The sequence below is a fragment of the Salvelinus alpinus genome, chromosome 22 (genome assembly GCF_045679555.1).
Source record: "Salvelinus alpinus chromosome 22, SLU_Salpinus.1, whole genome shotgun sequence".
Classification (NCBI taxonomy): Eukaryota; Metazoa; Chordata; class Actinopteri; order Salmoniformes; family Salmonidae; genus Salvelinus; species Salvelinus alpinus.
Genome location: NC_092107.1, coordinates 3,804,346 through 3,820,975, shown reverse-complemented (window position 1 = coordinate 3,820,975; position 16,630 = coordinate 3,804,346). Strand labels below are relative to the sequence as shown.

Here is a 16,630-nt window from a genome sequence, read left to right as displayed (position 1 = left end):
ATACCGTTTATGAGATTATTCCAGTGGCATTGGATTGCATCTAAATTCTCTCAAACAACTTGAAAACCACTTAAATGTGAAACAGGAAATTGCACTTTATAAAAGAATCGGATGTGTCTTCTAATACAAAACAATGAAATGTAAAATGAAAATGGAACAACAATGTATTTTCCACTTAGCAACTATTTCAAAATGTGGCAATCAATAAAAAATTGCTTTGTTTTATTGTACCTGAGAAAAACTCACGAAAGGAAACATCAACTGTCACGTTCCTGACCTTATTTCCTTTGTTTTGTCTTTATTTAGTTGGTCAGGACGTGAGCTGGGTGGGTATAGTCTATGTTCTATGTTTCTAGGTTAGGTTTGTCTTATTGGCCTGATATGGTTCTCAATCAGAGGCAGGTGTTTTACGTTGTTTCTGATTGGGAACCATATTTAGGTTGCCTGTTTTCACTATTGGTTTGTGGGTGATTGTTCCTGTTCGTGCGTTCATGTGTTCTATGTTCACTAGTTCAGGACTGTAGCTTCGTTGGTTTTCGTCTGTTTATTGTTTTTGTTCGTATTGAAAAGTATTCCAATAAATATGGAAACGTACCACGCTGCGCTTTGGTCCTCCTCTCTTTCCACCGATGAAAGTCATTACAGAACTCCTGGACATGGGAGGAGATTTTAAACGGAGAAGGACCCTGGGCACAGGCTGGGGAATATCGCCGCCCCAAAGCTGAGCTGGAGGGAGCGAAAGCTGAGCGGCGGCGATATGAGGAGGCAGCACGGCACCGCGACAGGTACGAGAGGCAGCCCCAGATTTTTTTGGGGTGGGGGCACACGGGGAGTGTGGCTAAGCCAGGTAGCAGACCTGAGCTCACTCCTCGTGCTTATTATAAGGAGCGCGTTACTGGTCAGGCACCGTGTTATGCGGTTAAGCGCACGGTGTCGCCAGTGTGTGCCCATAGCCCGGTGCGCTATAGGGCAGCCCCCCGAAAGTGTCATGTGAGTGTGGGCATCCAGCCAGGGCGTGGTGTGCCTGCTCAGCGTGTCTGGTCTCCAGTATGCCGTTTCGGTCCAGGGTATCCTGCGCCGGCTCTGCGTGCTGTGTCTCCAGGGCGCTGGGAGGGTGCAGTGCGTCCTATGCCTGCGCTCCGCTCGTGCCGGGCAAATGTGGGAGTGGAGCCTAAGGGAGAGGTGCGTGTAGTAGGCACTAGATCTCCAGTGCTCACCCACAGCCCGGTTCAACCTGTGCCTGCACTCTGGAGGGTCCGGGCTAGAGTAGTATTCCAGCCTGGGGGAGTGGTGCCAAGGCTGCGCACCAGAGCTCCAGTGCTCCCCCACAGCCCGGTCCTTCAGGTGCCTCCTCCTAACACCAAGCCTCCTGTAGGTCTCCCCAGCCTGGTGGGTCCTGTGGCAGCCCCACGCACCAGGCTGTCTCTCCGTCTCCTCCCTACAGGTGTGCCCGTCTGCCCAGCGCCGCCTGCGCTGTCCGTCTGCCCAGCGCCGTCTGAGCTGTCTGTCTGCCCAGCGCCACCTGCGCCGCCCGTCTGCCCAGCGCCGCCTGCGCCGCCCGTCTGCCCAGCGCCGTCAGAGCCGCCCGTCTGCCTTGAGCCGTCAGAGCCGCCCGTCTGCCCTGAGCCGTCAGAGCCGCCCGTCTGTCCTGAGCCGTCAGAGCCGCCCGTCTGTCCTGAGCCGTCAGAGCCGCCCGTCTGTCCTGAGCCGTCAGAGCCGCCCGTCTGTCCTGAGCCGCCAGAGCCGCCCGTCTGTCAGGAGCCGCCATAGCCGCCCGCCAGTCAGGAGCCGCCAGAGCCGCCCGCCAGTCAGGAGCCGCCAGAGCCGCCCGCCAGTCAGGAGCCGGCAGAGCCGCCCGCCAGTCAGGAGCCGCCAGAGCCGCCCGCCAGTCAGGAGCCGCCAGAGCCGCCCGCCAGTCAGGAGCCGCCAGAGCCGCCCGCCAGCCAGGACTTGCCAGAGCCGTCAGTCAGCCAGGACCTGCCAGAGCCGTCAGTCAGCCAGGACCGGCCAGAGCCGTCAGTCAGCCAGGACCTGCCAGAGCCGTCAGTCAGCCAGGACCTGCCAGAGCCGCCAGCCAGCCAGGAGCTGCCAGAGCCGCCAGCCAGCCATGACCTGCCAGAGCCGTCAGTCAGTCCGGAGCTGCCCATCAGTCCGGAGCTGCCCCTCAGTCCGGAGCTGCCCCTCAGTCCGGAGCTGCCCCTCAGTCCGGGAACTGCCCCTCAGTCCGGAGCTGCCCCTCCGTCCAGAGGCGCCCATCAGTCCAGTGGGGTTCATTTGGAGGGTCGCCGTTAAGAGGAGGCCACGGAAGCGGGGATTGACTATGGTGGAGTGGGGGCCACGTCCAGCGCCAGAGCCGCCACCATGGACAGATGCCGACCCAGACCCTCCCCTATAGGTTCAGGTTTTGCGGCCGGAGTCCGCACCTTGGGAGGGGGGGGGGGGGGGTACTGTCACGTTCCTGACCTTATTTCCTTTTTTTTTTGTCTTTATTTAGTTGGTCAGGACGTGAGCTGGGTGGGTATAGTCTATGTTCTATGTTTCTAGGTTAGGTTTGTCTTATTGGTCTGATATGGTTCTCAATCAGAGGCAGGTGTTTTACGTTGTCTCTGATTGGGAACCATATTTAGGTTGCCTGTTTTCACTATTGGTTTGTGGGTGATTGTTCCTGTTCGTGCGTTCATGTGTTCTATGTTCACTAGTTCAGGACTGTAGCTTCGTTGGTTTTCGTCTGTTTATTGTTTTTGTTCGTATTGAAAAAGTATTCCAAAAAATATGGAAACGTACCAAGCTGCGCTTTGGTCCTCCTCTCTTTCCACCGATGAAAGTCATTACATCAACAGGAGACGTTGTTGTTCTAGTACTGACTATTAACTAAAGGCTTTGAATTATCCCCATAACAATTTAGAACCACTAATGACTGTAAAAGACTGGTCTAAATGGATAATTCACTGGAAACAAAAAACAGCTATGTTCATAGCTATAATGTAACGGCAGATCTCTTCAGACGAAGAGGAGGTGTAGGGATCGGACCAAGACGCAGAGTGGAAAGTGTCCATAATTTATTATAAAATTAACTGAACACTACAATGAAACAAATTAACAAATAGAATCCAACCGAAAACAGTCCCGTGTGGCACGAATACTGACACGAAAGACAAACACCCACAAACACACACGTGAACCCCGGCTGCCTAAGTATGATTCTCAATCAGGGACAACGATTGACAGCTGCCTCTGATTGAGAATCATACCAGGCCGAACGCACAAAACCCCAACATAGAAAACAACACATAGACAACCCACCCAACTCACGCCCTGACCATACTAAATAAATACAAAACAGGTCAGGAACGTGACATAACCCCCCCCTTCAAGGTGCGAACTCCGGGCGCACCCCCTAAAACTCTAGGGGAGGGTCTGGGTGGGCATCTGTCCGCGGTGGCGGCTCTGGCGCGGGACGTGGACCCCTCCTTAACAATGTCTTTGTCCGCCTCCTTACTCGCCCCCGTGGCCTCCTCCTAACAACCACCCTCCATGTCAATCCCACTATACCAAAGGGCAGCACCGGACTGAGGGGCAGCACCGGACTGAGGGGCAGCACCGGACTGAGGGGCGGATCCTGGCTGGCGGGCGGCTCCGGCGGATCCTGGCTGGCTGGCTCTGGCGGATCCTGGCTGGCTGGCTCTGGCGGATCCTGGCTGGCTGGCTCTGGCGGATCCTGGCTGGCTCTGGCGGATCCTGGCTGGCTGGCTCCGGCGGATCCTGGCTGGACGGCTCTGGCGGATCCTGGCTGGCTGGCTCCGGCGGATCCTGGCTGGACGGCTCTGGCGGATCCTGGCTGGCTGGCTCTGGCTGCTCAACACAGACGGACAGCTCTGACGGCTCGGGACAGACGGACAGCTCTGACAGCGCTGGGCTAGCAGGCAGCTCAGACAGCGCTGGGCAGGCAGGCAGTTCAGACTCTGGCTGCGCTGGAGAGGAGGAAGGCTCTGACAGCGCTGGACAGGTGGGAGCAACTGGAGAGAGAAAACGGAGAGACAGCCTGGTGCGGGGGGCTGCCACCGGAGGACTGGTACGTGGAGGTGGCACCGGAATTACCGGACCGTGAAGGAGGACACGCGCTCTTGAGCACCGAGCCTGCCCAACCTTACCAGGTTGAATGGTCCCCGTAGCCCTGCCAGTGCGGCGAGGTGGAATAGCCCGCACTGGGCTATGCTGGCGAACCGGGGACACCATTTGTAAGGCTGGTGCCATGTACGCCGGCCCGAGGAGACGCACTGGAGACCAGATGCGTTGGACCGGCTTCATGACACCCGGCTCGATGCCCAACCTAGCCCTACCAGTGCGGCGAGGTGGAATAGCCCGTACTGGGCTAAGCACGCGTACTGGGGACACCGTGCGCTCCACCGCATAACACGGTGTCTGACCAGTACGACGCCCTCTCACTCCACGGTAAGCACGGGGAGTTGGCTCAGGTCTCCAACCCGGCTTTGCCACACTCCGCGTGTGCCCCCCCCCAAGACATTTTTGGGTCTGACTCTCGTGCTCCCAACCGCGTCGCCGCGCTGCCTCCTCATACCAGCGCCTCTCTGCCTTCGCTGCCTCCAACTCTGCCTTGGGACGGCGATATTCCCCTGGCTGAGCCCAGGGTCCTTTGCCGTCCAGGATCTCTTCCCAAGTCCAGGAGTCCTGGGTTTTTGGCCGCTGCTGCTGCTGCTGTTGCTGCCCTCTTCCACTCCGCTTGGTCCTTTGGTGGTGGGTGTTTCTGTAACGGCAGAAGTAGGGATCGGACCAAGACGCAGAGTGGAAAGTGTCCATAATTTATTATAAAATTAACTGAACACTACAATGAAACAAATTAACAAATAGAATCCAACCGAAAACAGTCCCGTGTGGCACGAATACTGACACGAAAGACAAACACCCACAAACACACACGTGAACCCCGGCTGCCTAAGTATGATTCTCAATCAGGGACAACGATTGACAGCTGCCTCTGATTGAGAATCATACCAGGCCGAACGCACAAAACCCCAACATAGAAAACAACACATAGACAACCCACCCAACTCACGCACTGACCATACTAAATAAATACAAAACAGGTCAGGAACGTGACATATAAAATGGAGACAAAAAGTGCTGCAGAGTTTTTAAAGCTAGAATCCTTAGTTGCTACATCCATTTTTGAACTTATGAATGAATATATATCAATCTTGAAGAATATCACTTATAAATGCCTCATGAGCTTAGTTCAACTGTTGTACCCCATCAGAAACCAAAACATAAGCTTGTTTGTAAACAAAGTACATGTACACAAACACTGTATGGCCTCAAAACATGGTTAAAACTCACATTTCTGTATCTTGGATGGTTACAGTAGTCCTTGCCTCCATATCTCTGTCTATGAATTTGAGAAAGGTTACATTTACCCAGGCACGTCCTTCAGATTTTTACCAAAACAGAGGCGTGGAATCCGCTTTGTTATTGTTTAATTTAAGGATTCTAACTTTAATTAGGTTATAACTAAAGACTAAAGTCGTTGTCCTATCAAATCTTTGTTCATATAGATGTGAAATGACTAGTCACCCAGGAGAATCATGTTGAGGAGGAATCAACACCCATCCCCCAGCTCTGAAAAAACAGCAGACCTTGTCACAGTCGGGTGGCCCTGCCTGGCCTGGCGCCCCAACCTCCTCTGGCTACTCAGGCTTTACTTGACCGCTGTGTCTACACTTCCACGGCTCTCTCTCCCTCTCACAATATATCAATAATGACTCCACATTCAGACTCAGAGACACACATCTGCACAAAGCCTGTTCTATTGCAGGGTTTCCCAAACTCGGTCCTGGGTCCCCCTTAGGTGCACGTTTAGTTGTTTTGCCTAGCACTACACAGCTGATTAAAATCATCAAAGCTTGATGATGAGTTGGTTATTTGAATCAGCTGTGTAGTGCCAAGTTTGGGAAACTTGGCCAACATAAATATTGAGTCTGACTGGGATGACCTGTGTCCCTAGCAACAGAGTTACTGGAGTCATGGTTTGGTACAGTAGACATGCAGAACCTCATTAAAACACATGGGCTGCATCTGAAATGGCTCCCTATTCCTCTATGTAGTGCACTTCTGACCAGAGCCCATAGGGATCTGTTCAAAAGTAGTGCACTATGTTGGGAATAGGGTGCCTTTTGGGACACAGCCATAGGACTTTCTCTCCTCTATAATTAGTGACTCACTCCTGTCCAGTGTTTGCTTAATGACGTCCAACATCAAGTAAAAAGAGAAAAAAATAGGCACTAAAAAGTCAAATTTTGCCACATATTCCACCTAATAATCTTAGGGGCTCAACATTTTCAGTCAATAAAAAAGGTCTGGAGCCAGACATGGTGGCCAGACGGTTTTATTGCCTTCTGGGATTATACAAGCCAGGCTGAAAAATGAAAGTGCATAGTCACGGTTACCAGCTAGCTACCAGTCCTCTGATCCTTATTGCTAGAGTGACACACTTTCATGACCCCTCCTTTCCAGGTAGCACAGCCAGGGGTGAATTGAAAAACAAAGCCATGGGTCCAAACGGCAGCGTGGCCAAAAGAGAGCTGCCACATAGCATTTGTTCTGCTGTCACCACGGGAGCCACTTGGAGATTTAGCTAATTGAAAGAGCTCAATAACTTTATGATGTTAGTCACCCTTGAGGGCATATAAAATCGTCTGTGTCTGCAAGCCATTTTTAGTTGAGGCATAATCTAAAAGGATTTGTTATTTTACTCTATGCACAGTAACAGTCACCTAAGTCATCTCTCAATAGGCAGTATTACACCATAAGAATCTGTCTCGTTTCATCTTCTTGGGTCATGTGAATATACTCCACAACTTCCTTTTGAAGTTGTGTGATAAAAACAAGCACTAACTGGTCTAAAAGAGGGTTCCAACCCTGACAGCACAGCGAGGGAGGAGACAAGGGCCAAGGTTAACAATGTCAAATCTGATTCACATGGTAAACATCTAACCCTCATGATGCCCTCTATAAGGTACTGTATTATGTAGCGCAAATGGCTCCCTATTTCCTATTTAGTGCACTATGGGCTCTTGTCAAAAGTAGTGCACTACATGGGAAACAGAGTGCCTGCCATTTGGGACGCAGTCACAGTAAGTCTTGACCAGCTCCTCTCTCTCTCAATCTCTGGTCCTTTTCCAAGTAAATTTTCTTCTCTCAGTGTGAACAGCAGGCAGTGCCATGTGATTGGTCAGCGGGGAGTAAATTGGGATCATTATTGCAGGTAAACTCAGTGAGCATGAAGGTTCAACCTGACAGGAGTAATGTTGTGAAAGTAGCTGATTTGATGATGGAATATTCCTCTCCAGTCCTCCCCTCCTCTCTCCCTCAGACTGGACCAGTCAAGGTCAGAATGTTGACCTGATTATACCTGATTATACCTAACGTTCCAGACAATGGATTATATCTGCCTCTATAACGTCTGTTATGCCCCAAGTCTCAGACCTGAGAGGCACCCTATTTCCTTTGTAGTGCACTACTTTTGATCTGGGCTCATAGGGCTCTGGTCAAATGTAGTACACTACATAGGGAATAGGGTTCCATTAGGGACAAATACACTGCCTGCAGAAGAAGGGTCCGTCAGTCTCCTCTCCTTCCTCCTAGCAGCGGGAGCAGCAGGTCTAAACTCCAGACCAGCGCAGCGTGAGTGCAGCACAGGCCAGTGTTAAGTCCCTGTAATTAGGACTTCATGCTGCTCACCTTTAAAGGCCTCTAGATGGGGCCTCTCACATCCCCTCCCTCTATATGTCATGTCATTTATTAGTTTGACATCAGTTGTGTTTTCACCTCATCTTCCCCTCCGCTGTCACACACGTCTGTGTTTTGTTGTGGAACAATGGTATTACTTTGCTCCCTTTGTTTGATTTTCGTATTTTATCATCTAGCATGCTGGATACAGTACTGATTGTGTTTAATTAAGTCAAAAGTGCCTCTGTCTTACAATGGACAAACCTTAAAACTAGTACGTATCTTTAAGGCCAAACTTTCCTAAAATACAAGGCCAACAAAAGTAGTTCAAGTGAGCAAGTCCCAAGCAGTCATTGAGTAGTGAAAGCATGCATATGGCACTGTCAGTGCATTAGGGTTTTGAACTGATATCTGAGACAACAATCTCAAGTGGTGCTCAAACAAAACCGACAACTCTCTTGGCTGTGAGCCTCTTCATCAAAGCAGGAGTCATATGATGTGTGGTGTCAAGTGTACAAAGGCACAGCTGGCAGTAGAGAAGAGCAAGGAGACAATCATAGACACTATAACAAGTGTTCTATATGGAGACAATACTGTCAGTCTGCAAGCAAACAGACAGCAGAGCACTATGTTTGAGAGGAGGGATGAGACATGGAGTGTGTGGTGTCTACTCCTGCTACTCCTCAGCTGTCTGTCAGGAGGAGTGCCTGTCTGTTTTGAGTGACAGACAGCCAGAGGACAGGTGGAATAAACACAGCTTTAATGCTAAGGATAACAGCAGCTGATCTCTAAAGAACAACAACATGGCCGACAGACAACCTCTCAGGCAGCCAGGGGAAATCACTGGACAGATGGTGCTCTCTGGCACCCTATTACAGTGTAGTGCACTACTTTTGAACAGAGATGAGTCCTGGTCAAAAGTAGGGTGTCATTTGGGATGCACACTAATTCTGACTATCTTGGCTAGTTTGTTGCGTCAGGACAAATATGTCTTAGGATATCGGAATGTATTATGTTCCTTTTGGTCAAATACATTACCCAGTTATGTACTGTATGGACAGTATATTTGACACCAGGCCAGTCCTACTACTATAGTAGTATCTGAGCCTCCACTTCCACCTGCTCTCCCTTGTTCTGTTGTTTTTTTGTAGGCTATTTCCCAGGGACCATTGCAGTGTTTGGGCCTGAAGGATTTAAATCCATTGAGGATTATATGTGCTCTAGCACTGGAGAACAATGTCGGGGATGTGGGGGTCTTGTAACGTCCCAGTGCGATGACTGCCCACTCATTCTAATCACAGCCCCTTGCATACCATGAGGGCAATTAGAGGTTGATCCATAAGGGGCTTAATCCGACCTATGTGAAAGCATGCAGCTCTCTGCCCCTGCCTGCCTTCATTGCAGCATGTCAATGTTTTTGTGTTGAAGTAGCTTAGCCTGGTCCCAGATTTTGTTGTGCTCTTTCCAAGTGACAAGGATTTAGCATGATAGCACAAACAGACTGGCACTCAGGCTAGCTACTGCAGGCCCGGGATGTAGATATGCATAGTGGTGGATTTTATTAAAGGGGCATTTGGCCCATGGCTGTCATAAAACCCTGATATACAGACCTATGGTATCTAAAGACAGTACCGACCATACTGCACATCTGGACTCTGAGAATAGACACAATATGCCTGAAGTAGATTATGGTAGTACTGTCCACTGAGGGATACTGTACAGTCGTGGCCAAAAGTTGAGAATGACACAAATATACATTTTCACAAAGTCTGCTGCCTCAGTTTGTATGATGGCAATTTGCATATACTACAGAATGTTATGAAGAGTGATCAGATTAATTGCAATTAATTGCAAAGTCCCTCTTTGCCATGCAAATGAACTGAATCCCCCAAAAACATTTCCACTGCATTTCAGCCCTGCCACAAAAGGACCAGCTGACATCATGTCAGTGATTCTCTCGTTAACACAGGTGTGAGTGTTGACGAGGACAAAGCTGGAGATCACTCTGTCATGCTGATTGAGTTCGAATAACAGACTGGAAGCTTCAAAAGGAGGGTGGTGCTTGGAATCATTGTTCTTCCTCTGTTAACCATGGTTACCTGCAAGGAAATACGTGCCGTCATCATTGCTTTGCACAAAAAGGGCTTCACAGGCAAGGGTATTGCTGCCAGTAAGATTGCACCTAAATCAACCATTTATCGGATCATCAAGAACTTCAAGGAGAACGGTTCAATTGTTGTGAAGAAGCCTTCATGGCGCCCAAGAAAGTCCAGCAAGCGCCAGGATCGGGGCACCACCAGTATAGAGCTTGCTCAGGAATGGCAGCAGGCAGGTGTGAGTGCATCTGCACGCACATTGATGCAAAGACTTTTGGAGGATGGCCTGGTGTCAAGGGCAGCAAAGAAGCCACTTCTTTCCAGGAAAAACATCAGGGACAGACTGATAGTCTGCAAAAAGGTACAGGGATTGGACTACTGAGGACTGGGGTAAAGTCATTTTCTCTGATGAATCCCCTTTCCGATTGTTTGGGGCATCTGGAAAAAAGCTTGTCCGGAGAAGACAAGGTGAGCGCTACCATCAGTCCTGTGTCATGCCAACAGTAAAGCATCCTGAGACCATTCATGTGTGGGGTTGCTTCTCAGTCAAGGGAGTGGGCTCACTCACAATTTTGCCTAAGAACACAGCCAATGAATAAAGAATGGTACCAACACATTCTCTGAGAGCAACTTCTCCCAATCATCCAGGAACAGTTTGGTGACGAACAATGCCTTTTCCAGCATGATGGAGCACCTTGCCATAAGGCAAAAGTGATAACTAAGTGGCTCGGGGAACAAAACATCAATATTTTGGGTCCATGGCCAGGAAACTCCCAAGACCTTAATCCCATTGAGAACTTGTGGTCAATCCTCAAGAGGCGGATGGACAAACAAAAACCCACAAATTCTGACAAACTCCAAGCATTGATTATGCAAGAATGGGCTGCCATCAGTCAGGATGTGGCCCAGAAGTTAATTGACAGCATGCCAGGGCTGTCAATTAATTGCAGAGGTCTTGAAAAACACTGCAAATATTGACTCTTTGCATCAACTTCATGTAATTGTCAATAAAAGCCTTTGACACTTATGAAATCTTTGTAATTATACTTCAGTATTCCATAGTAACATCTGACAAAAATATCTAAAGACACTGAAGCAGCAAACTTTGTAGAAATTAATATTTGTGTCATTCTCAACTTTTGGCCACGACTGTAAGCTCCCATCACTCTCCACCCTCTCTTTAAAACTTTGTGACAAACACAGCTATCTTCTCATCCAGCAGAGAGAGAGAGAGCAGGCTGGGAACAGCACAGCTACGGTAGAGTATAATCTGTGAAAGGCCCTCAGTCTGAAAACCTTCATTGTCTTTGCTCTCAGTCTCAGAGGAGGTGCTCAGTACAAAAGGGCTTTTGTTGTGCTGTCCTTACCTAGTCTTTAACCAAATACAACCCTTTAGCCGAAAACAATGAATATCCACTGATTCATTCAAACAAAAACGGCTGCTTCTTTCTTTCCTAAATTGCCCTGTTCATTTCACGGGTATTTGTCAAAGAAGTTTCACGCATGCAAATGACTTAATGTACTTCACATTCAGCCACATGTATGATTTGAAAAGGTCAAGTGACTAGGGGAGTATAGAAACAATTTTCTTTTAGGGAGTCATACAGTAGATACTGCATGTTTCCAGGCTTACATTATGTCTGCCAAACACGTAAAGAAAGAGAAATGGCAGTTTTATAGAGAGGAGAGGAAAATGGTGAAAAACAAAGGCTTCAGAAGTAAACCCTTAACCCTCTCCATGGCCTGGCCTGCTATATGAAGTGCACTGAACCAAGTCACCGTGGAGACAGCACTCCACTGCTGATGTATGGAGAACCTTTTCGCCCCGCTCTCCCCCTTGTCTGGCGCCCCGTCTCTCTCTCACGGTCAGAGGTGCAGCACTGACCCATGTGTTCATCTGGGACTGAGAGGTTCCTCTTTCCAAACTGGGCAGTATGACCAGATCACGACACCCATCTGACAGACAGCAGAGAGTTGCTTCTCACTCTGCCATGACATCTCTGCTGTAGGTGTTCTGCAGTCCACAGTCCTCGTTACATCACACCAAGGAGAGCTGGCCTGGCCGGCGGTGGCCCTTGACAACATTTTTGTTATAACTGCGCTGCACTCTCCCACCCTCTGCAGCATTTAGTTATTTCCGAGCCCATGAGCTCAAACAATTTCTCTGTTCAGCTATGGCCTCTGATGTTCTCTCCCTGGTGCTCTGCTTGTGTTAATTAGCTAATACTTGTTGGGTTGTTTATGGCAAGACTCAAACATTGGGTGGGGTCTATAACTTTAAGCATCAGCTATCAGAGCAGCTGATCGATCTTTGCACCTGTACACAGCCCATCTGTAAATAGCCCACCCAACTACCTCATCCTCATATTGTCATTTCTTTTTTTTCTCCTTTGCACCCCAGTATCGCTACTTGCACATTCATCTTCTGCACATCTATCACTCCAGTGTTTAATTGCTAAATTGTAATTATTTCACCACTATGGCCTATTTATTGCCTTAACTCCCTAATCTTACTACATTTGCACACACTGTATATAGATGTTTCTATTGTGTTATCGACTGTACGTTTGTTTATCCCATGTGTAACTCTGTTGTTTGTGTCGCACTGCTTTGCTTTATCTTGGCCAGATCGCAGTTGTAAATAAGAACTTGTTCTCAACTGGCCAACCTGGTTAAATTAAGGTGAAATCAATTTTTTTTAATATAAAATAATCTAATGCACTGTGACAATTTCAGACCCAAAAAATACAAAACATTTGTTTTTTAATAAAGAATAAAAAAAGCCAGCATATTTACAAAACAATAACATTGACTATGATTCTGGCCTGCTTAGTACTACCCATGTAATTTTCCAGTGAAATACAATTTTCAGGTACATTGTAACTTAAGCTGCTACAAGAGTCTGTGTGTATAAGGCTAAACAATTCACCTTAAGTCAACTGTGCTGGTTTAAAAACAAGCAACAAAATCATAAATACTAAAAAGGACATAAAAAGGACATAAGGCACCAACCTTTCTCTCCAGAGGCCTTCAGGACTTACATCAACACATGAATCATCACACATAGAAATCATGAACATATATACATAAGCAGAAGAATAAACCATAAAGGATTCAAATGAAATGAAAGCAGTATAGGCACAACAATAACTTAATCTCTTTCCATTCCAAAGAAGGTCAAGTTGAAAACAAAAGCTTTGCCAAAGTAAACATTCAATCACTTTCTTCCACTCCCAATGAAATGACATGTCAAAGGCCAGCCTGTATTTGGACAAATGTTCAAAACAGGGAGTAAGACCAAGCTAACCTCACATTGTGTGTACAGACAAACAGTCAAAGACATGAGATTCTATCCCTGCATTGTATCTAGCCTACGTGCCCACAACCCCTGGGTGGATGTCTGAGCAGTAGCTAAGCTAAGAAAAGTTTTCACCGAGGGGCTTTGTCCATTTTAGTCAGGCACACGCTGGAAGCCTTGAATCAAACAGATAAAACACATGAGTGTGCTTGCATACACAGATGCTCTACACATCACTGAGGTCAAACATTTGCCAAGTCCATCCAGGGAGGAGAAGTTAATTAAAAAGCTAAAACTTTGAGGTGAGGGCTGGGCTTTGAACATGGCAGGGTTGGAGTGGCCTAGGCAGCAGGCAGCATGTGGAGTGTGTGTGTGATACGCAAGTGTTTTATGAGCCACCAAAGGGTTGGGAGCAACAACAAAAAGAAGGATCAAATTAAAAAGAGTGTGCCCTCAATCTGCAAAACCCCAGAAGAAGAAACAAAGAAACCTCAGGCTAAAACCAAGCCCCATCTTGAAATGCCACAGGGAGATCTCCCCCTCTACAACCCCCTCCTCCAACAGTCAGTGTATACATGCTCCCCTCCACCCGACCAATTGACTGAAGAGATCTTGCCTTTAACGGCGAGGCTTTGGAGAGGCCACTTTGATCCTTTAGTTTCTCAGGTAGAACGAAGCTACCGGCTGAGCAGGAACAGGAAATGGAAGGTCAATATCAGCTAATGGAGATATGATCACTGGTGATGTCAACCCTTTTGTAGCTACAACCTCATGTCATGGACTCATTCCCAAATGGAATCCTAATTCCATATATAGTACACTACTTTTGACCAAGGCCCATACGGCTCTGTTCAAAAGTAGTGCACTATGTACAGAATAGGATGCCATTTGGGACAAAGACCATGTCATGGTGCCTGGTTGTGTACTGGAGAAAATCCATCACAGATCACACTGACACACACTGAGTTTCACTCCTGTCAGCCAACACTGGACAATTGAGGAGTGGAAAAACATTGCCTGGTCCGACAAATCCCGGTTCCTATTGCGTCATGCTGATGACAGTCAGGACTATATGGGTGTACCTAATAACCTGGCCACTGAATGTATATGGAATAGGGTGCCTTTTGGGACACAATCTTGAATGTGCCATCAATGCTAAAGAACATGTGCAATACACTGTCCTAAATAGATACACATCTTGAGATGTATTCCTCCGATGTGCTTATCACGTCCCATAGTCCTGACAGTATCACTGTACATCCTGCTCACAACATGTGGATATATTCTATCGTCATCTAGAACCATAAACTTGGCAAATTGCTCCCTTTTTGTCACATTGTTGAATTCTTTTCCCTTTCACATCTGTATAACAGTTTGAAAACTAAAATATAATCTGATTTAGGTGCTCTCAACAGCAACAAGCAATCAGAATGTAACCTTTATGAAAAAGTCATAAAGTCATATGATTACAGGCAATTGTTTGGGGAAATGTCATTGAATATGAGGGGTTTGAATTGATGCAACATATGGGCACATAGTTTAGAATTTTCAAAAGGGATAGAAATATTTCACTAATGAGGGCTGAAATGCCAGACTCATGACGTAAGACAGGTGTTTACATACATAAAAGCAGAACGACACAACGTGAACCGCTCACATCTGTTGAAACAACGTAGTACAGAGAAACCCTTGCCAAATGAACCCTAGTTCTAAAGTTAAGCGGATAATGACAGCAGATTACTGCCATTCCCAGCCTGCGATCATCTGTTGAGATGCTACGACATTATAACACACTCCATATGGAAGTCATATGGAAGTCCTTGGGGTCAGAGCACACAAATGAGCCGGGAATGTTCATTCTTGTCTAGAAGAGTCTGTTTATTGAATTGACAAATTCTCTATAACATATCTATTTCAACGCCTGTTAAATTATTGTCTCACCGAGTCATTTTGAGCCAAAAGGTATTTTCCAGCTTCCCTGTAGCTCTCAGACATACCACTCTCTGCGTGAGATCACAGACCCATCCATGTGGGACACATACTCGCTGTCTGTGCCGTTGTCATAGCAGTCCTCCGGCAGGTAGGGGGAGCCGTTGGTCACAGTGGGAGTGTGAACGAGCGGCCCTTTGGGGTGGTGGATGTTGTTGTGGTTTTCAACAGGGTAGTAGCTGCCCTCCCGGAGGCCCCTGTGGCCGTCGCCCCAGTCCTCCTTGTCCTTGATGTCATTGGGGTAAATTATGTCACCTCCCAGTCCCGGCTTGGGTTTCAGCTCCTGGCTGTCCTTGCAGGTAGAGTTGTGCCCGTCCCCGTAGACCTCCTGCAGCTCGTGGGGCTGGAGCACGTCCAGCTGGGACTCCTTCTGCATGTCGGAGGGGCCCAGGTACTGTTTGGTGTAGTAGTCACCCCTGAAGGTCCTCCGCTTGCGCATGAAGCAAGCTCCGCCCAGGATCAGCAGCAACCCCAGGAGCAGGACCCCGCCCACAGCCCCGCCCACTATGGTACCCAGGCTGCTGTCTGACAGGGAGGCCAAGGTGGGTGAGGTGAAGTGGCCGCTCGCTCCTCGCCGCTTGTTGGGGGCCATGCTGGTGTCACTGGTGTCCAGGAAGAGGAGAGTAGAGGTGGTGGGGACTGGTGCCGTGGTGGGGGGAGGATCTGATGGATGGATAGAAGATGGTTGTGAAAGAGAGAGAGAGGGGGGGCAGAGATGAGGTTTAATGGAGGGAGGGAATGGCATGACAGAATATATATTTTTTTAATGTCAGTTAATAATCTGTAGGAATCAATGTCTTTAGTATGAATCTGACTGGTGACACAGTATAATCATTGAATACAGAACAAATAGAATACACTAATGTTTATAACCTGTTAGAAAATGACAGTTTACAAAAAAGCTTAATTGAAATTCTAACACGTTGTTTTGAAAGAGCATATTAATTAAATAAGTAAAGTGTCTGGACAAACACCAAAGGCTCTGGGCTCTGTAAAGGAGTGAGTGACTCTGGGCTCTGTAAAGGAGTGAGTGACTCTGGGCTCTGTAAAGGAGTGAGTGACTCGGGGCTCTGTAAAGGAGTGAGTGACTCGGGGCTCTGTAAAGGAGTGAGTGACTCGGGGCTCTGTAAAGGAGTGAGTGACTCGGGGCTCTGTAAAGGAGTGAGTGACTCGGGGCTCTGTAAAGGAGTGAGTGACTCGGGGCTCTGTAAAGGAGTGAATGACTCTGTAAAGGAGTGAGTGACTCTGGTGGAAAGTAAAGAGAAAATGGGGATTTAAGAGGGGAAGACGACTGTGTGTGTGTGTGTGTGTGTGTGTGTGTGCGCACGCGTGCATGCGTGTGATTTGTTCTTCCCCTCTCTCTGGGAAGTCATGTGAGAAGATGAAGCAGTGTGTGATCGATGCGAGGTTCCTGCCTCTGATTTGTCCTTCAGTGGCTAGTTACTATGATGACACCCAGAGCCAGAGAAGACAGACAAGAGAGACACAGAGACAGACAAAGAGA

The 16,630-nt window shown here is 48.0% G+C and overlaps 1 protein-coding gene across 2 annotated transcripts in view; it reads right to left on the bottom strand.

The window, feature by feature from the left end:
- Positions 1–12,585: 12,585 nt before the first annotated feature.
- LOC139548806 (nectin-3-like protein) overlaps positions 12,586–16,630 on the bottom strand; it is a 77,754-nt gene continuing 73,709 nt past the window's right edge. For both annotated transcript variants that reach the window (XM_071358657.1, XM_071358656.1), the window contains exon 7: positions 12,586–15,789. In XM_071358657.1, the coding sequence (XP_071214758.1) occupies positions 15,125–15,789 (665 nt within the window). In that variant the 3' untranslated portion in view covers positions 12,586–15,124. The remainder of the gene's footprint in view (positions 15,790–16,630) is intronic.